Source organism: Triturus cristatus, chromosome 11 (genome assembly GCF_964204655.1).
Source record: "Triturus cristatus chromosome 11, aTriCri1.1, whole genome shotgun sequence".
In the NCBI taxonomy this organism is placed as follows: Eukaryota; Metazoa; Chordata; class Amphibia; order Caudata; family Salamandridae; genus Triturus; species Triturus cristatus.
Genome location: NC_140594.1, coordinates 188767726 through 188790483, shown reverse-complemented (window position 1 = coordinate 188790483; position 22758 = coordinate 188767726). Strand labels below are relative to the sequence as shown.

At 42.9% G+C, this 22758-nt stretch overlaps 1 protein-coding gene across 2 annotated transcripts in view; it reads right to left on the bottom strand.

The window, feature by feature from the left end:
* PTPN11 (protein tyrosine phosphatase non-receptor type 11) overlaps positions 1-22758 on the bottom strand; it is a 663532-nt gene that overhangs the window by 332423 nt on the left and 308351 nt on the right. For both annotated transcript variants that reach the window (XM_085636151.1, XM_085636152.1), the window contains exon 5: positions 3103-3219. In XM_085636151.1, coding sequence (XP_085492277.1) covers positions 3103-3219 — 117 coding nt within the window. The remainder of the gene's footprint in view (positions 1-3102; positions 3220-22758) is intronic.

The following is a 22758-nucleotide window of genomic DNA, read 5'->3' as shown; positions in this document are numbered from 1 at the left end:
GACTGACCGAGCGACTACCAGTGGCTGAGATTAATTTAGGCATTCCATCCAGCACTTTTTGGTATACATTACTGTTGCCATGACTGCAGGTTCTCTCGGTGGAGCAGCCTGATCGGAAGACATACGTTCAAGCCCAGAAGTTCTGAAAACCATACTCTCCGTGCTCAATCCAGAGCCACTAGGATGACTTGGGATAAGTTTGTCTTGATCTTCTTGAGAACTCTGAGCAGGAGTGGTAGCGGCGGAAAGGCATACAGGAGTCCTGAGTTCCACTTGAGGCAGAACTGAGAGAGATAGACGCCTTGGAAACACCAACGTACATAAGTACTGACACTGTACGTCTTCGGAGGTTGCGAACAGATCGAGCTAAGTAAGGGTCTTCCCATACGCAGAAGAAACTGTGCGCTACCTCTGGATATAATGACCACTGCCTATATAGTAGGCACAGACAGCTGAGCTCTTCTGCTCTGGCATTCAATATTCCTGCCAGGTGGTTCACCATCAGAAAAAATCCTTGATGGTTCAGTCATTTCCAGAAGTACAAGGCCTCCTGGCACAGTGCCCCTGACCCCGCCTCACCCAGTTTGTTGCAGTACCACTTAGTGGTGGTTTTGTCTGTGATCACCTGTACCAGCCTCCTTATGATGGACGCAAAAAAAAATAATTGATGGACAGAATGCAGAACAATGTCATACATTCACCCCAGTACAGAGATCTGGGCCTAAATCCATCGTTTTTTGCTCACCATGCCATTCCAGTTTGAACGCAGCCATATGCAAATCAGTCTTGACCCTGTGCCCAATGGGAACAGTCCAGTCCGACCTTCCAGGCCAGGTCCTCCCTGTACTGGAAACAAGCATCCTAGGACCGGTTTCAGTATCGCTTTGTTTGCCCTAAGTTGGCAGGGAATGCCCAGAGGTGGGTCCCTTGCTCATTTTGCCACTGGATTCAAGATAGCCTGGCTGATGAGGGTTATGAACCCGAAACCGGACCCATGAAGCTTGTTTCCGGTCCAGGGGAGACATGGCTTGGCAGTTCGGGCTGGACTGTTCCCATGAAGCACAGGGTCAGACTGATTTGCATATGGCTATGTCTGCACTGGGGTGGCGGAGTGAGCTAAAGAATGATGATGGATTAAACCCAGATCAGTTGAGTGGAGGTGAGTGTTTGATTGCTCAAGCGCTCCGTCCATCATCCCCTTTGGTATCGCTTTGTTCGCCCTAAGTTGGCAGGGTATGCCCAGACGTGGGTCCCTTGCTCACTTTGCCACTGGATTCAAGATAGCCTGGCTGATGAGGGTTATGAACCCAAAACCGGTCCCAGGTTGCTTGTTTCCGGTCCAGGGAAGACATGGCTTGGCAGTTCGGGCTGGACTGTTCCCATGAGGCACAGGGTCAGACTGATTTGCATATGGCCATGTCTGAACTGGGGTGGCAGAGTGAGCTAAAGAATGATGATGGATTAAACCCAGATCAGTTGACTGGAGGTGAGTGGTTGATTTGCTCAAGCGCTCCGTCCATCATCCCCTTTGGTATCTCCTTATGATGGACAGCAGGAAGGCTTGCAGCGCCAAGCAGATGGCCCTTGGCTCCATAATGCTGATGTGGAGCCAGGACTCCACCGGATACCAAAGACCTCAGATCTACACCTCTCCCAGATGGCCGTCCCATCCCAGAAGTGATCAGGGCTCGAAAAATCTGAAAAATGGTACTAGTCCTGCAGGTCTAGTACCTTGAAAAATCTCCTCGACCTAACAGTAACCTACTTGACCACCGTCTCTGAAAGCGGAGCAAATGTGACAAGATAACAAGATCTGAAGGCATCTTTATTGCTCATTTGCTTTGTGAGCAATAAAAAGGCCTTTAAATCTTGTTATCTCGTCACATTTGCTCCGTTTTTAAAGAAGAGGACAAAAGTTAGTATGTTTTCCTACTCACCAGAAAGGGCGAGTAGGACCTAAAAATAGCTCTACCTCATTAAATTTACCTCGCAATTGTGAGCGGTCGAGTGGATTTGTCGAGCCCTGGTGACGCATCAGTCACTGTCAGCTCTGGGTGGGAAAGGAAGAGGGGTGTAGTGCTGGCCCAACAGCCGTCCAAGAAATACCACTGCAGATCTTTTGCAGTCTCTGCCGAAATCTGAAGTGGTCGTAGCGGTCCCCTAGATGTTGGACCCACTGGAACTTCAAATCTAACTGGATCCAGGTTTAAGATATCCAGAGTTGATCCATCAGGCTCTTTGATAAGGACTTTTTTCAATAACTGAAGACAGATATTCTGTTGTTAATTGCCAAGAACCTGGGGATCATCCTCGACTCCTCACTCACCATGAACCGACAGGTCAACGCCGTCACATCCAGCTGCTTCGTCACCCTCCGCATACTCCGTAAGACATTCAAATGGATTCCCACAGAGTCAAGGAAGACGGTGACCCACGCACTCATCACCAGCAGAATACGCCGGCATCAACAAGTCCCTACTCCGCAAACTACAGACCATACAGAACGCCGCAGCCAGACTTGTCCTTGGCATCCCCTGACAAGAACACATCAGTCAACACCTACGAAGACTCCACTGGCTCCCCATAGAGAAAAGAATCACCTTCAAAATCCTCACCCACGCCTACAAATGCCTACACAACAATGGACCCGAATACCTCAACGACAGATTCAACTTCCACGTACCCAAAAGAAACCTCCGATCCTCCAACCTCGCACTGGCCGTAACCCTGCGCATCCTCAGAGCCAGATCAGGCGGAAGATCCTTCTCTCACATTGCAGCCAAGACATGGAACGAGCTACCGGCAAACATCAGACACGCACCCTCCCTGAACACCTTCAGAAAGACCCTCAAGACCTGGCTCTTCGATTAAAACTGACCAGCTGACCCCCCTTTCCACTCCCCCCCAGTGCCTTGAGACCCTCACGGGTGAGTAGCGCACTTACAATTCCCCTCATTGATTGATTGATGTAAACCATATTCACTGCTTCAAATGCAGAAATTGATTGTGTGTTACCGGAGGAAAATCTCACTATCAAGAACTATTGATGAAAATGGTGACGCCGATCTGGATTCACTGAGCTTTCAATGTGCCAAACATTACCTGTTTTAACTGAAGTACTGTTCCCAGGGTTTCCACCATAGGATTCTTCTTGTAATGTTCCACCAAATCAGTCAGGGAGTCGAATTTCTCACCGCCACCTACGTCGTATTTTAGATCCTTCACAAAGAATGAGAATGAATAATTATTCAAGGATAATTTAACAAACATGTTTTAGGATAGTATTAATAAGTTAGAATGGCACACAGTTGATTTTGTATGTCTATATATATATTGCTATTATATAAATTAAAAAGACAACACAAGAGCAAATAATGTAAAATTAAGCAAATCCAGGCGAGATTACAATATATCCTGTGAATGTATAATTCACAGTACTATATGCTGCGAACATACTAAAAAAGCTAACTGTCCCCCACCATTATTCTCACTAAACTCTGCATTGTTTATCCACTACCATATTCCAACAAATAGGATATAAAACATAACTGCACATGCCTTTTTGAAAACAAGGAAAGGTTACTCACCTGTAATGCCAGTACTAGGAGTACCAAGTGCACTACTCTGTGCCCAGGTGGGGCATATTGATGTTTAAACATAAATGAATGACGTACTATCACAAATGTTATCTAGACAAGTGAAACAATTATTCGAGAGTAACACCATATTATAACATTTAAATCATCATTGTAGTTGATTCTCCACACTTAAAACCCAAATGAATGTCGAAGCAGAATCCATGTGTCCATATGGTTTTTACTCGATAACAAAAAAAAGGTAACAGAACAATGTTTCTTCTCAGCGAGAATTCACAATTTCGGAAAGCAAATCCCAATGCATTTCGGGCTTAAAACATAGCCCTTCATCAGGGGAATCTCTAGAAACAAACCATATATATGTGTTAATTAAAAATATCACAAATTATCACACTGAATTCAATTATGTTGTACAAGGAGAACGCAAGGGGATAACATTATGGTCATCACACCAGAAGTAAAGTACCACCACCAAGGGAACCGAGAAAACATGGTGTAAATGCCTCAATAGTATGTGTATATAGAAGAAAAATTGGTGCTCAAAAAAGTACCTTGTTAATAACTACGCAAACCAGTTACCCGTGTAGCAACAATACAACACCAACGCCTCAAGAAACCAATTCGTTGTGTCAGACTCGCAAAAACAATGCATACCTGAAAAACTATGATGGGTGAACCACAAATGGTGTGACAGAAGCACGACGCTGAGTATATAGTTAGCAATCCTGAAGTCCCACTGTAAAAAATGCGTGAGTTAAACCAGAAGACTAATCGTAACATCTCATTGCCATATCTGCTTAGAGTCTAAAGTGAACCAAGGAACAAAGCTTACCCTTAATTCTCACACGAGTAAGATTAATCAAATGGTCAACCAACAGGAAGTGTTTTAGTGCAGCCAACGTGTAAGCTCTGCAAAAATAGCAAAACGCGATTTTTAGCATGCTAGCAAGAATCCAAATCTGCTTAGAGTCTAAAGTGAAGACGACGTCAACACTTACCCGATTGAACTGCGTTACACCACAAATCACCAACAACGCTGGCTCTTCGAAAAAGCCGCCCGCGTCGGCGTGTTTATAAATGAGTATGGCAATGGAAACAGGACTAGCGTTTCCACTATGTATCTCCCGTAACAAACGGCCGCCATATTTAAAACGTTTACACAATATGAAAATAACCGAAATATAAACACCAAACTAACTAGATGAGAGAATAACTCAAAGGAAAATAACTGAATAAAATACAAAATGGTGATGCGAGTAGAGAATGCGCGACAGAAATGCAACAAGTCAAAGAAAAAGAAGAGTAGGGAAACAACTGGTGCACGACCAATAATGTTTTACATCAAGTGGGGGTACAAATGCAACAAACTATAGGCATTATGCATGAATGATACATCACTGAATTGCATGAGAATTAATAATGAGCTTTTATAAAAAACAGGACAATTCGAACTTATCATTAAGCCCCTTTGGCAAGAGACTTTGCATGAACCAAATCCAATATGCTTCGCGCTGCAGCATAAACTTAGTCATATCTCTATCAGGACGTGGTATCACTTTCTCTAAAATACCAAATCGCAATTGTGCAATAGAATGCTTTTTCTCAAGCCAGTGTGCTGCGAGGGGTGAGCTGGTGGTTTTTGTGCGAATTCTGCTCTTGTGTTCAGTCATTCGAACCCGAATTGACCTTTCCGTTTTGCCAACATAAAACATCTCGCATGGACATTTGATGAAGTATATAACATGGTGGCTGTTACAATTCGCATCAAAGTTGAGGGTGATCTTTTTCCCTGTCCAGGGGTGAGTTATGTACTTGCCAGTAACGGCATTGTTACAATGTGAGCAGTTCATACAGGTAGTCATACCTCTAGATGACATAGTGGGTTTGACAGAAGTCTGATTAAGCATTTCCTTAAGGTTGTTGGACCTTTTATAAGCAAATAGTGGTTGCTCAGAAAAAAGATTACCAAAATCAGCTTCATTTTGGAGTAAATCCCAACGTTGTAGGATACTTTTTTTAATGTAGTTGGAATTTCTAGAAAAAGTGGATACAAATACTTCCCGGCTAGAGGAAACCGGTTTATCCTGTTTGCGAAGAAGTGATTCACGACTCTTGGTCATTGCTCGACTTGCTGCATCATTCACCAATTTCAAAGGATAACCTCTAGCTAGAAATTTATCCTTGAACTCATGCATGGTCTGCACGCTTGACTCAGGGTCAGAGGAGATGCGTCTGATTCTTAATAGTTGGGAGAAAGGCAAATGTCTTTTTAGAGACCAAGGATGAAAACTCTGATAATGCAAAGCATTATTACGATCAGTTTGTTTCTTATATACCGCTGTCTCAATATGAGTTCCTGTCCTTGTCAGAGTGACATCAAGATATGCAATACTTAGAGGGTCAACAGAATATGTAAATTGAATACGAGGATTAATTGTATTCAACTGATGGATGCATGATACTAATACATGTTTAGACCCCTGCCATATAACCAAAATATCATCTATGTATCGACGATACATCAAAAGATTGGATGCCCACAATGGATTGGAAAGAATATGCTCAGTTTCATATTTAAGCATAAAGATGTTAGCATAGCTGGGTGCCCCAGAAAAGCCCATCGATGTGCCATTGGCTTGGAGAAAAAAATTGCCCTTCCACTGAAAATAACTATGGAATAAACAAAAGTGTAGAAGTTCTAATAAAAACACTTTGTTGGCTCTGATGGAGTCCTGTTTAAGCAAGGCCCATTCAACAGCTTCTATCCCCTCAACGTGGGGAATCGAAGTGTACAAAGACACAACATCAATAGTACAGAAAAAGACTTCAGATGACAATGGCAATTTCATATCTGCAATGATGTTCAATAGATGCGTAGTATCCTGTAGATAAGATGGACTGGACTGCACCACTGGTTGAAAAAAGGTATCTAAGTATCGTCCTAGTGAATCATGAATCGACCCACAACCGGAGACTATAGGTCTCAACGGGGGGTCCGTTACATTTTTGTGGATCTTTGGCAGCATGTATAAGGAGGGTCTACGAGGAAATCTCGTAAACAAAAACTCTCTGGTCTTAGTGTTAATCCAGCCCATATCCTCAGCATTCTGTAAAATTGAATTTAATAAGGACAAAAAGGAACTGGTGGGATCAGTGGTGAGCGGAATATAGGTGTCTTGGTCAAGTAACATTGTCTCAACTTTGGTTTCATAATGAGAACGATCCATCACAACAAGTGCCCCTCCTTTATCTGCTTTCGTGAAATGAAGAGTGGTATTCAATCTAAGAGAATTCAAAGCCATTTTTTCACCTTTCGTCAAGTTAAAAGACACTGTTTTTGAACTTGGAATGTGTTTGAGATCCTGTTTGACTAGATTCTCAAATAGATCAATCGTTTTGTGTGAGAAAGGAGGTAGGAAGGAGCTTTTAGGTCTGAATTCTAGATTATCATCCTCTGCTGTGAGATTGGGAGTAATTTCAACTGTGGAAAAAAAGTAACGAAGGCGTAGCTTTCTGGTGAATTTAAAAAGATCAACCTGCGAGTCAAGAGTCTTTCCTGTGTATGATGGAACAAAGGAACAACCTTTGCTAAGAACTGAAATTTGTTTGGAAGTTAACGATTTAGATGAAATATTAACTACTAGTGTTTCTTCCTTCTTGAGGGTCCTGTTTTTATCGAATCTGTGCCCTCTGCGGGTTTTGCAGATGGAGTTCCTGTTGGAGGTTGGTTTGACGCTGGGCTTATCTCCAAAAAAGCCACTTTCGAAGTACTTGGCCCAGTTTCAGTTGGTACACTATCTTGTGACTGAACATGAGTAGAGGCAGGTGGACGGGACAGCTGAGTGTCTGTAACCGAAACTAAACTCTCCTCAGAAGAGGTAGTTCCTTGTTTCTGCCAGTTACGTTTCTGGGCGTATACTTCCGCCCAGGTATAGACCTCATCTAACTTATAATCAATAGTGTCCCTGCGGAACTTTCTGATTTTGCGCTCATGTATTTCTTTGGCATAGTTGTCTAGTTTAAGATTAATGTCATCAAGTGTTTTAGACCAAACCTCAGGTGCCATTTGGGATATTAAAGTGGCCTGCAAATTTTTAATTTCAGATTCAAGCTCAACAATGACTTGTGATAATTCTTCCACAATCAAAAGGATCAAATCCAAAGAGCACTTATTGAGAATGGCGTACCATTTCTCCATAAATTTCTTGTTCATGTTAAAAAGCATGGGCTTAATTGCTAAACGCAAACCCCTTGGAACCCTGCTCGCTTTATGATACTGAACGAGAGTCGTCGCGTGCAGGCGCTGATTGACTTCGCGGCGCATTAGGTATTCCAATTGCCGAAGCTGCTGTAAAGTTGAACCTGTGGATGTATCAAATGCCCTTGCTTCCTTGATCAGCCCATAGATGTCACTAGCTTCAGCTGATGTATATGCTTTCGTGTGGGCTCGATTGTCTGTCAAGTGCTTAATCAGACTTCTGTCAAACCCACTATGTCATCTAGAGGTATGACTACCTGTATGAACTGCTCACATTGTAACAATGCCGTTACTGGCAAGTACATAACTCACCCCTGGACAGGGAAAAAGATCACCCTCAACTTTGATGCGAATTGTAACAGCCACCATGTTATATACTTCATCAAATGTCCATGCGAGATGTTTTATGTTGGCAAAACGGAAAGGTCAATTCGGGTTCGAATGACTGAACACAAGAGCAGAATTCGCACAAAAACCACCAGCTCACCCCTCGCAGCACACTGGCTTGAGAAAAAGCATTCTATTGCACAATTGCGATTTGGTATTTTAGAGAAAGTGATACCACGTCCTGATAGAGATATGACTAAGTTTATGCTGCAGCGCGAAGCATATTGGATTTGGTTCATGCAAAGTCTCTTGCCAAAGGGGCTTAATGATAAGTTCGAATTGTCCTGTTTTTTATAAAAGCTCATTATTAATTCTCATGCAATTCAGTGATGTATCATTCATGCATAATGCCTATAGTTTGTTGCATTTGTACCCCCACTTGATGTAAAACATTATTGGTCGTGCACCAGTTGTTTCCCTACTCTTCTTTTTCTTTGACTTGTTGCATTTCTGTCGCGCATTCTCTACTCGCATCACCATTTTGTATTTTATTCAGTTATTTTCCTTTGAGTTATTCTCTCATCTAGTTAGTTTGGTGTTTATATTTCGGTTATTTTCATATTGTGTAAACGTTTTAAATATGGCGGCCGTTTGTTACGGGAGATACATAGTGGAAACGCTAGTCCTGTTTCCATTGCCATACTCATTTATAAACACGCCGACGCGGGCGGCTTTTTCGAAGAGCCAGCGTTGTTGGTGATTTGTGGTGTAACGCAGTTCAATCGGGTAAGTGTTGACGTCGTCTTCACTTTAGACTCTAAGCAGATTTGGATTCTTGCTAGCATGCTAAAAATCGCGTTTTGCTATTTTTACAGAGCTTACACGTTGGCTGCACTAAAACACTTCCTGTTGGTTGACCATTTGATTAATCTTACTCGTGTGAGAATTAAGGGTAAGCTTTGTTCCTTGGTTCACTTTAGACTCTAAGCAGATATGGCAATGAGATGTTACGATTAGTCTTCTGGTTTAACTCACGCATTTTTTACAGTGGGACTTCAGGATTGCTAACTATATACTCAGCGTCGTGCTTCTGTCACACCATTTGTGGTTCACCCATCATAGTTTTTCAGGTATGCATTGTTTTTGCGAGTCTGACACAACGAATTGGTTTCTTGAGGCGTTGGTGTTGTATTGTTGCTACACGGGTAACTGGTTTGCGTAGTTATTAACAAGGTACTTTTTTGAGCACCAATTTTTCTTCTATATACACATACTATTGAGGCATTTACACCATGTTTTCTCGGTTCCCTTGGTGGTGGTACTTTACTTCTGGTGTGATGACCATAATGTTATCCCCTTGCGCTCTCCTTGTACAACATAATTGAATTCAGTGTGATAATTTGTGATATTTTTAATTGACACATATATATGGTTTGTTTCTAGAGATTCCCCTGATGAAGGGCTATGTTTTAAGCCCGAAATGCATTGGGATTTGCTTTCCGAAATTGTGAATTCACGCTGAGAAGAAACATTGTTCTGTTAACCTTTTTTTGTTATCGAGTAAAAACCATATGGACACATGGATTCTGCTTCGACATTCATTTGGGTTTTAAGTGTGGAGAATCAACTACAATGATGATTTAAATGTTATAATATGGTGTTACTCTCGAATAATTGTTTCACTTGTCTAGATAACATTTGTGATAGTACGTCATTCATTTATGTTTAAACATCAATATGCCCCACCTGGGCACAGAGTAGTGCACTTGTTTTTCTAAACATTCGTTTAGATTCTTTCTTGACATTGTTGTATATAGGTGGCTGGCAGTGCCATCTTTCAGGTGCACACTATAATTGTTTGAAATCTGATTACTTTTGAGTACATAGCCACATTACAGTTTGAGTTTGAGAACATTGAGTGCATACCTAGCTGCTTTTGTCTTCAGTACTAGGAGTACCTGCATAAAATTCATAAACTTGAAATAACTTCATTCTTGTACGGAATCCCAGAATATTTTTTTAACAGATAGAAATAATTCTCTCTGTACAAGAAAAACTATGTCTATGGTAAGGCAACATTTTCTTTTACAAACAAAATGCTAATATGCTTCCAAGACCACCATAGCATATACAAGTCTGCCATGAAAAATGAAAAAACACTGCATTATCCCATTTTGACCTCCCATTTCTAAGAAAACGTATAAGATCCACTCAGATTTCCAAAACACAGTGTGCACAGCCAACAAAACATTGCACTTCCAATCCTTCTGCAATACAATCACAAACAAATGTGTTTCGAAAATCACAAGGAAAATTGCAGTCTCTAGCTTCATTCAAGTTCCTCGATTAGTTAAAATTCAAGGGAAACAGGCCAGCTGTCTTTCCATCAAACCCCTGCCAAGTACAAACTTTAAAGGACATTGTACTCTAAAAAGCCACAAAACAAGAATCAATATCTTCAGGCACCTACCTCTTCACCATCAAGACCTGCAACATTAGTCTACTCACTAAGAAATAAAGCCTGAAACAAGTATACCTGTTATATTATCGATCAAACTTTGATGGCTCATTGTTAGGAAAAACTGACTAAAAGAACTACCTTCACTCGATCTCTGATTTCAAGGAAGGAGGCAACCTACTGTCTGACCATCAAATGGGCTTTCACTACTGCAGTATCTCTACATCACCTTTGAGACAGTACAGCACAAGACTTTACAAGAACCACTTGAAGAACTCGGTATAAGCGAAAGCATAGTAGATGTGATCTGCACCCACCTTTACCGTATTAACTTGCGGCCGCATTCATGTGAGCTCCTTCCACCAGTGACTCTGACATCCAACAGCGTTCAATCACCTCACCACTCTTGTTCACCCTCTAGCTCATTCTTCGAAAATACCTCATCAAATCAATCAACTACAACAACACAAAAATTATCTTAAAACTGGACAATTCAAAGGAGCTAGACTCCTCAGGACTTCACCTCTGCCTCCAAACGCTGATAAATCGATAGAATACACACCTTAAGTTTAACTCTCCCAACAAGGAGATACTAATCAGTGGAGAATGGGAAAGCTACTAAGTTACAATAATACTCAATCAATCAATCAGGGGAATTGTAAGCGTGCTCTGTTCATTCAAAGAGCCAGGTCTTGAGTGTCTTCCTCAAGATGTTCAGGGAGGGGGCGTGTCTGATGTCGATCAGGAGCTTGTTCCAGGTCTTGGCTGCGATGTGGAGAAAGTTCTTCCCACTGCTCTGGCTCTGCAGATGCGCAGGGTTTCGGCAAGGTCGCGGATCGGAGGTTTCTCTTGGGTATGTGGAAGGAGATTCTCTCGTTGAGGTATTGGGGTCTGGTGTTGTGGAGGCATCTGTAGGCGTGGATGAGTATCTTTAAAGTAACTCTCATCTCAACGGGGAGCCAGTGGAGATTACACAGGTGTTTTGCGATGTGTTCATGTCGAGGGATGACGAGGACGAGTCTGGCTGCGGTGTTCCGTACGGTCTGGAGTTCGTGGAGCATAGACTTGTTGATCACAGCGTATAGGGCATTTTCACAGTCCAGACTGCTGGTTATGAGTGCGTGGGTTTCTGTCTTCCTTGATTCGAGAGGAATCCATTTGAAGGTCTTTCGGAGGACGCTGAGGGTGTTGAAGCAGCTGAAGGCGACAACGTTGATCTGTCAGGCCATGGAGAGGGAGAAGTCGGGAACGATGCCGAGGTTTCGGGCATGGTCCGTGGGGGTGTGGCTGCGGAGGGCAGTGGGCCACCATGTGTTGTCTCATGCAGAGGGGGAGGGTCCAAGGACGAGGACGAGGACGAGGACCTCGGTCTTCTCCGAGCTGAGCTTTAGGCAGCTGCTGCTTATCCAGGATGCAACGTCCTTCATTCCTTCCTGGAAGTTGAGTCTGGTGGTGACGGGGTCCTTGGTGAGGGAGAGGATGAGCTGGGTGTCGTCTGCGTAGGATACTATGCTGAGTCTGTGCTGTCTGACGATGGCGGCGAGAGGAGCCATGTAGATGTTAAAGAGCGTGAGGCCGAGTGACGATCCTTGGGGTACTCCGCAGTTGATGTCCGTGGATTCGGAGAGGAAAGGTGGTAGTCTAATTCTTTGAGTTCTGCCGGTTAGGAAGGAGCAGATCCAGTCGAGGACGATTCCCTGTGCGCTGGCGTTTTGGAGTCTGGCAGTGAGTGTGCAGTGGGACACAGTGTCAAATGCTGCAGAGAGGTCGAGTAGGATCAGGGCCGCGGTGTGTCCTTGGTCGAGGAGGGTGCGGATGTCATCAGTAACAGCGAGTAGAGCAGTTTCGGTGCTGTGGTTGCTGCGGCATCTAGATTGGGAGGGGTCGAGGATGGAGTTTTCATCGATGAATCTTGTTAGCTGGGCATTGACGATCTTCTCGGAGACTTTGGCCGCGAAGGGGAGGAGGGAGATGGGTCGGTAGTTCTTGAGGTCAGTGGGGTCTGCTGAGGGCTTCTTGAGCAGGGGTGTGACTTCTCCAGTCACAGGGAAAGGTGCCGGTTTTGAAGGTGGTGTTGATGGTGTGTCGTAGTTCTGGAGCGATGGTGGTGGCTGCTCTGTGGTAGATGTGCGGCAGGCAGGGGTCCGTGGGGGCCCCTGAGTGGATGCCTTTCATGGTTGAGGTGGTGTCTTCGGTGGTGACGGGTCCAGGAGATGGTAGGCTGGCTGGCGTTGTTGGAGAGGGAGGTGGTTTCTGAGTCAGTCTGGTCGTTGAAGTGGTCATAGAGGCCCTTGCTTTTCAGATGGAAGTAGGATCCGAGCTTGTCGCAGAGGTCCTGGGAGGGGGTGATGTCTGTGGTTTCGCTGGGGGGCTTGATGAATTCCTAAATGACGCTTAAGAGTTCTTTGGAGTTGCTGGAGTTGACGAGGATCTTTTTGGATGAAGGTCCTTTTGGTGGATCTGATGTGTTGGTGGTATTCCGTCATGGCGTTCTTGTAGGTAGTGCAATCTTCTGGTGTTTTGCTGTTTCTCCAGTTCTTCTCGAGACGTCTGCATGTGAGTCTGGATTCTTGGAGTTTTGTGGTGAACCAGATGGCATTCATGGGGTGTTGTCTGTCGTTGCGTTGGGGTGCAAGCTCGTCTGGGCAGTTGGAGATCCATCTGTGGAGTTCTTTGGCTGCGAGGTTTGCATCGGTCGAGGTGGTGGGGGCGTCGCGGTGGACGGTGGAGTGAAGCTCCTCCTCAGTGATTTTGCTCCAGTTCCTTCATGGAGGGCGCGGTGCGGGTTTGGGGGTGGTGGGTTTGTAGACATTGAAGTGTACGCAGTGGTGGTCTGTCCAGGGGGGTTGCGTGGTGTGGCTGAAGTGGATGCTGTTACCTACTGCGAAGATGAGGTCGAGGGTGTGTCCTGCCTTGTGGGTGGGTGTGGAGAAGTGCTGTTTCAGGCCGATGTTGGCGAGGTTGTCCAGGAGGGTGGTGGAGTTGGGGGTTGCTGGGGTTGTCGAGGTAGAAGTTCAGGTCTCCGATGAGTATGTAGTCCATGGCTCCTGGAACTTCATATCAAACTATAAACATCAGCGGAAGTCAGAAATATGGGAGTGATCATGGACTCTGATTCCATCGCATCAACTAAGTTAAACTCTTTGATACATCTTCCCTCAATTAGCCTTACCTGAGGAGCTGCAGGCCACTACAATTTTCTCCTCTCAACTAGACTATTCAAATGGTCTCTGTATGTGGGAGCCCTGCTCTTCATACACAAAGACTGCAAGAGATGTGCGCTCATAATATCAGTGCTCTAGGAGCGTCACTTGCTCCCAAAGGATTAAAGATTCCTTCTTAAAGCACTCTGCATTGCCCACATGGTCATTTAAGGCAAGGGACATGTCTTCATCAACATAAAGCTTTCGACACACAGCAATTTACAGTCTTCCAATCAAGCACAGCCTATTGTGTAGCTTGCTATCCACCTGCTAATGCACATCAGTGCCACATTTGAGGTATGCAGCACTAAAAATATATTAGATTGGCAGACTTCTATTCCTTCTTGGTATTGGTTGAAGTGCTTTCATCTCATTCCCTCGGGGTAGTAGTATTATTAATCCCAACAGATCCAAATCAACTCTGCACTCTGATCAAAATCTCAGAGGAAGATGCCCTGCTCATGTGCCATCCTCTGTTTCATGATGTTTTTCCAGATACATTTTTCAGACGCGAGTTAAACTATTACTAGGTAAAGCTGATTTAAGTATTTAATATAATTCTTACACTCTAAAATACCATTTTGATAATTTCTCTAAAAATCTGCTTTCAGTGGGCTTTGGAAAGACACAACTGCTATAGACCTGGTTCCAGACCGCCTACTATTATTCAACAGGCAACACTGTTTTTGTTTATTTTGAAAACAAAATGTAATGTACAATAATTTTTTGTTGGACATTTGAATCCATAAAACAGAGATTCTGCTTGTAGATTTCTATTCACCTAACATTAAATCTTAAATGCACAAGCCTTATTAAGTGTAAACAATCCCTCAAGACTCGAAAGGCTAGAGAATACCTATCAGGGCAGATAGTGGTTATGGCTGTGATTGACCCCTGTAGGTTGGCTCAACCCACAAATCAAGAATATACTTTCTATTCAAGATCAAAAAATTATTTTCAAGAATTGTTTTTTTTACCCTACATAATAAACTTCAGACAATAAACATTTGGTATTCAGTGCCAAGATATCCTTGGGTGAACTTGCGCTTCACAAATGCACGCTATCTTATGTTACATACAATACCATATATGTCAACTTCATATGCAGAGACACGAAGAGTCATTAAGACCATCTTAAATAAACCTACCTAAAAATACAGATTTCCATGCACCAAAATTAAGCTCCTATTTAAAGGGGCCATGTAGTGAAGAGAAAACACATTTCTCTTAACTCAGTCCTGCATCTCCAACAATCACCAAAAATAGGTGTTCCTGAATGTTGTATTGCTTGATTAGGTTTTTTGGGGGTTTGAGACCTATAGGCACATCATTCACTGGATGCCCCTAATAAGATTTTTTTTAAAATCTAGTTGGCAATGAAAGCCTATTTAACAGGACCTCTACTTTGTAACGTATATGAGAAAGCAAGAGTTTAAGATAAGGCTTTGGATCAAGAGCTTAAAGTAGATTAAGAATTTGCATCCGGGTTATTTCAAAGTACTTCTGAGCTACCCTGAAAAAAAAAAAAAAATATATATATATATATATATATATACATACACATATATACATACACATATATACACACACATATATAGACACATATATACACACACATATATATACACATATATACACACACACATATATATACACACATATACCATATATATATACACATATATACATATAAACATATACACATATAGATATATATACACATATACATATATTCACCATATGACTCCCACCTCAAACTCCGAACTCAGGGCGGGTGCTATCTCCCTTCAGTGAGGGTGGGACCTCACTCTTGCTACACAGCAACTCTGATACGATTTGGGGCACTCGCAGGCTCATTTCAGGCTTTATTTGTTAACAGAAGACGTGTTTCGGCGTTCATCACCTTTTCAATGCTGTGAAGCTTGTCCATGGTACACAGTATGAGATTGGACAATTATACTGTGCCAATTGGAGGGCTCTGATGTTTCGTTCGGCCAATGTCCAATTGCTTTCATTGCCATTTCGATTGCCCATGTCCTTCACCTCGGCCGCCGGATTTGATATGATATTTTCCCCGCAGGTGTCAGATAAATAACTGGCATCCCCAAGTTTGAATAACTTGCGCATCCTTCGTCGACCGGAAAAACTCATCGGCGGCGGTTCAGGAGTTCGACCAAAATTCACCATATGACTCCTACCTCAAGCTCCGAACTCTGGGCGGGTGCTCTCTCTCTTCAGTGAGGGTGGGACCTCACTCTTGCTACACAGCAACTCTGGTACGATTTGGGGCACTCGCAGGCTCATTTCAGGCTTTATTTACATATATATATATACATATACATATATACATATAGATGGAATATGCCACTTACCAGTATGCATCTGTTCTTGGCATGTAGAGCATATTCCGTTTGAGGCATACGAGCTGCAGATTACACACTATGCATAGATTGTATAGCAGTCCCACTCCTTTCCGGCAGCCACCAGTATCTGCTGCAGTAGTCTGAAATAGGGTTTTGAGTACAGATTGGCCCGCACTGGCTTGTTGTTTTGATTGCACATCTACACAATAGTGTTTGGTAAACGTATGTGGTGTAGACCATGTAGCTGCTTTGCAGATGGTCATCTAATGGAATGTTCCCTAGGAATGCCATGGAAGCCCCTATTTTTATAACTCGCGCGCCCGCAATCCAGTGCTCATGATGTCACATACTACATCACTCATGACATGGTCAGTGGCATCACTCATGACATCACTGATGACATCATCCTTGTGATAGAGTGGCGGTCGCGCGAGTTATAGTTATCTGACCTAACTATAACGGGGGAATTTCATTGGTGTTTTACGAGTGAAATATCCACCTAACTATAACATGTGTGAAACCTATGGTTTTTTTAAGTGAATTTGTACGGTTTTTTAAATGCTAAGTTATGTATGGTTTTTTGGGGGGTTTTTTGTAAGGTTTTTCACCGTACGCGCACCGTGCGCGCACCCCGCGATTTTTCCCCCCAAAAAATTAAATGTTTTTTCACCCTTCGGGGTCCTTTAGGGACCCCCTGACAAAGGCTAGGGGGTCAGGAACTTTCTACCCTGCCCCCTTTTCACGTTCGCCACCTCTATTTTTCCCTCTCGCACCCACAACAAACAAAATGGCAGCCGACACTTCCTGATTTCGACCGATTCGAACGTTGACTGACATGTAACCACCAATCAGAATTAAGCTTGCGCACGTTAGGGTGCGCGCACGGTGCGCGCACGGTGCGCGGCTATAGATATTCATGTGCTTTAACTCCAATTTTCTCAGGAAATACTGAAAAGATTGACACCATATATGCAAAAGGCACTTCACTGACCTGAGGACTACCTCTCTGCCAAATTTCAAGTAATTCTGTTCAGCCGTTCGGGCTGTACCTTCGACTAAAGGTCCTATGGAAAAATGCATAGGGAAAACGCGTTTTGGGACCCCCCCTTTTTTCTCGGCCCCCGCTTGACGAATCACCCAGAGACTTTCAGGGTAGGAGCTGAGCGGAGCGCCCCATTAGTTTTGAAAATTTTGCGAGGATTCGTCAACCGGCGTCAAAGTTATTCAAAATAGAATTTTCAGATTTCCTATGGAAACACGGTCCTAACTATAACTATCTACTGGCGACCGCCAGTAGATAATACATATATATATATATATATACCAAAATTAGACAACGCTTCTTCTGGGGTGCCGGGACCCATGGAGGGTGGCATACATGCCGGCGAAGCACACCGGTAAATCCAATATTCCCAGAAAACTCCAAAAAGTGTTCGTATGCTCTCAGTAGTAAAGGCACAGCAACAACGTAGTTCAGGTCAGAGTGTTTATTACACAACGCGTTTCGGCAGAAGCCTTGATCACGTGTAACAAAGGATGCCACCACTTAGGATTAAATAAAGTTACGAGTGAAAAGCGGTATCATGGAAATCAAGAAAGGACTGAGCAGAGGCAAATGAGGTCGCCATATTGGAGTGATAAAGTGTACAGCAATAGTATACACGATGTGTAGCACACTACCGTTAATTACACAGTAAAGCAAATAACACACTGATAGAAATATCATTATCACAAGTGTCATGGAAGTATCAGAATCAGTGATAACTAGACTCACTCGCGAGCATAGTCGCCATGTTGTACATTGCATAACAGTATAAATTGCTAAAAATAGGCACGATCTCCATTATTGCAATTAAATTCATCTGCCGTGTGGCCCGTTAACTCCAATACAGTTTGCCGATAAATTCGAATACATATTCGCAAGAAAATAATGGCGTTAATACCACTCAGACGCTTGAAGACATGGAAGTGACACACGCAGTAGCAGCTCAGACCCCCTTCAGGGCCCAATCCACCTTTTTACCCATTTTGCCACACGATAACATTGATTCGTTTCAGGACTGTACCATCAAATCTCTTATGGAGCTTAGACTCAATACTTCCAAACGTACCTTTGATACTAAAAACACTAATAATCTATCTTTTTCCCAGAGACAAGCACTTAAAAAATTGGCTGATGATACCAGCATTGTGATCCGCCCGGCAGACAAAGGGGGGAATGTGGTGATACTGGACAGGGAAGACTACATTAACGAGGCAATGAGGCAATTGAGTGATGACAATTTCTATATACCGATTACCATCAATGTATATAATCAAAGCATCACTGACATTTGGGATAAACTCAGCGTATGGAGAGACAAAGGTCTCATTGAATGGGAAGAATTTTGTTACTTAAAAAAAGACCATCCCAAACTGCCTATTCTATACCTTCCACCAAAATTGCATAAATGTAAGACCAAACCCCCAGGACGCCCTATTGTGTCTTCTATTGGATGTGTCACGGAACACATCTCTAAGTACATTGACCACTTTTTGAGAGAATTTGTCATCCTTCTCCCGAGTTACCTTAGAGACACGAAAGATTTTCTGGCCAAGATAGAAAATCTAGAGTGGAAGTCTGATTATCTGTTTATGGTACTTGATGTCAAATCTCTGTACACGATTATTGATCATACTCAAGGGCTCCAGGCATGTGAACACTTTCTGAAGTTTAGACCTCTGAAATATCGTGAGCATAGCCGGATGTTAATGGAAATGGCAGACTTTTGCCTCAAGAACAATATTTTTTCTTTTAATGGCGCCCTCTACAGGCAGACAAAGGGTACTGCGATGGGTTCTTGCTTTGCTCCCAGTTTCGCCAATTTGTTTATGGGATACTGGGAGCAAGAAATCTCTGCCAGTACCACCTTGCAGAAAGACTTCAAACAAGTTATCTTATGGCTACGCTATATAGATGATTTGTTTATCATCTGGAGCGGACGCCAGGAAGAAGCTGAATCCTTTTTGACTAAACTCAATACCAACCAGTATAACATCTCTCTGTCTGGTACCATACATGCCAACTCTGCAGAATACCTTGATGTTCGCTTGGAGATCAAGGGGGACAAATTGTGTACCTCTTTGTTCCGCAAGGAAACAGCAGGCAACAGCATCCTGCATGCCCTCAGCAGTCACCCAGAGGCCCTCAAATGGAGCATCCCCTTTGGGGAACTGCTGAGGGCAAAAAGGAATTGCAACAACCTTGAATCCTACAGTGTAGAAGAGGACATTATCGTTAAAAGATTTTTGAGCAGGGGATACCCGAGCTGGGTTCTCAAAAAAGCTCGAGAACGAGTTAACACGGTACAGCGCATTGACACTCTTAAAGATAAACCTTCTACTGAGGAGTGCAATGACACGTCAGGGACACGGATGATTTTAACCTTCAACTCTGAGGCACAAAAAATCAGACACATACTGACGAAACATTGGAGTATTCTGAAGTCTGACAATATTTTGGGTAGTACTCTACCTGATCGCCCCAACATCACTTACAGAAGAGACAAAAACATCCGTGATATGGTAGACAAACACGACATAACCCAGTACCCAACCAATGAAGGACATGGTTTGTTAGGTTTTTACCCGTGCGGGCATTGCAAGGCGTGCCGACACAGCAAATTCATGAGTACCGTAGAGTACAATGGGATTAGTAAAAAATTAACTCAATTTCTAACATGTAGTTCCAATTTTGTAATATATGTAATTGAGTGTACGTGCAAATTATGGTATATAGGTAGCACTATTTGTCCAGCAAAGAAGAGGATACTAGAACACCTTAGAGCCATCTCCCACAATGACCCTAAATACCCGGTTGCTCGTCATTTCAATGAACGTCATTTTGCTAATGTTGCAGATTTAAGCTACATGATCTTGGAACAAATCCCCAGGCATCCTCGAGGGGGTGACAGAGTATTGACTCTGAGACAACGGGAATCAAGATACATTATCGAATTCCTGACCAAGAGTCCGAGGGGATTGAACTTGGATGCGGAACTGTCCATACATCTAAAGACATGATTTAACTTTTCCCTTGTTTACTGCAGACCTGTGCCCCACTAGTACTCTGTACTATACGTGCATTTGTTCTATGTTACTGAATTTATTTTGAAGCTGATTCATCGTATTTTAACCTATATACTTGTCTCACTTCTTTCCTCCCTTTAGGCTGATGTTTGTCATACACATCAAATTCTAATGTGAATTTTTTGTATTGTTTTTATACAGGAGTGAAGGAAGGAGCCCCCTCTTTGGCACACACCGACACGGGCATCCTACCCTTTCCTCCGTTCCTGTTTCCACCTTCACACCTCTGCGCACTGGTATTTGGTATTTTCTTTAGTGACATTCATGGATGAGTCAAGTTGTAACTGAGATTTAGGTCACTTCTCAGTGTCTTTCTTTCTCATGTGGTTTAATAACAGCACTGTGCTTATAGATGGTCACAACCACTTCTGAGAAACCTTATGTATTTGACACATAACTCTGTTCCCTTATTGCTTGGAGGTACTTGCACGCTTCTACTATGAGTGCTGTTTTGGTTGAACACAGAAACTTATATAGCACCATGCAGCGGATGTGTTTTGATTTTTTCAACCAAGGTTCTCACTATGAACACGCTTATTACCTTAGTGACTTATCAATCCTGATTTAATTGACCACATGGCAGATGACTTTATTTGCATTCTGTAGATCGTGCCTATTTTAGTTATCTAATGTTTGTCTAATGACCTCCACGATGGGAACTATGCCTGTGTGTGAGTCGAGTTATCACAGACTCTCTAAACACCGATGACACTTGCGAATATGTATTCGAATTTATCGGCAAACTGTATTGGAGTTAACGGGCCACACGGCAGATGAATTTAATTGCAATAATGCAGATCGTGCCTATTTTTAGCAATTTATACTGTTATGCAATGTACAACATGGCGACTATGCTCGCGAGTGAGTCTAGTTATCACTGATTCTGATACTTCCATGACACTTGTGATAATGATATTTCTATCAGTGTGTTATTTGCTTTACTGTGTAATTAACGGTAGTGTGCTACACATCGTGTATACTATTGCTGTACACTTTATCACTCCAATATGGCGACCTCATTTGCCTCTGCTCAGTCCTTTCTTGATTTCCATGATACCGCTTTTCACTGGTAACTTTATTTAATCCTAAGTGGTGGCATCCTTTGTTACACGTGATCAAGGCTTCTGCCGAAACGCGTTGTGTAATAAACACTCTGACCTGAACTACGTTGTTGCTGTGCCTTTACTACTGAGAGCATACGAACACTTTTTGGAGTTTTCTGGGAATATATATATATATATACATACACATATATACACATACACATATATATATACACACATATATATATATATATATATACACACACACACATATATATATATGTATACATATATCCTGCCAAAAGTGCCCCTTCTGGACTACTGGGAACCCAGGAGAGTGGCGCGCACCCCGGCTGAGCACACCGGTAATAAATTCCCAAAAGTTCACGACGTTGAGTGCGCTCTCAGAAACACACAACTCCGTTAGAATAGCAAACCACAGTTTAATCCACAACGCCTTTCGATTCCAGAGAATCTTGATCACGTGAACATAGCACCCAATCAGAGAGACTCAAATAGTCTTAGTTGCAGAGAGTAAAAAAGGACCAATGCATAATGTATGGCAGACATGTTGGAATAGTACATCATATGCAAGTAAAGTCAAATACTACACTGTATTTTGAGAAAGAAAAAGTTCTTGGTTAGAATATTGTACAACATTCTTGTGCGAGCGGGAACTTATGCCTAACTGCTGGTATACAGTATAAGCAAGCGAGTGCATGATCCCGGCATAAAGTGGAGCGCAAGCGCCAACTCATGAAAAAACTTTATCAATACATCACTGCAGTCACGAAACAATTGGGACATAATTTGCACATTGCCAAATGGCCCATTACCATGTGTCCATATGGACACCTATAGCCCACCAGGACGACCTATTGTTTCATCACGAGGAAGTGTAGCGGAACACATCTCAAAGTATGTGGACCATTTTCTCAGGGACCATGTCAGCAAGCTTCAGAGCTACATTAGGGACACAAAGGATTTTCTTAAAAGGATTGACATCATGAAGTAGGGGGACAACCACTGGTTCATCACCCTTGATGTACATAGTCTTTACACCATCATAGACCACCAACAAGGAATCAGGGCGTGCGCACACTATCTTGAAAGTAGACCCCTGAGATTTCGGGAACATAGCAGCATGATTGTAGAAATGATATAGTTTTGTCTCAGGAACAATATCTTTATGTTCAACGGCACTCTTTACCGTCAGACCACTGGTACGGCGATGGGTTCTTGCTTTGCTCCCAGCTTCGCTAATCTCTTCATGGGAAGCTGGGAGGACAGCATTTTATTTTCTCGATCCCCGAATTACAGCAGGACCTCACCCACGTTTCGATGTGGCTACGCTACATCGATGATCTTTTTATCATATGGGT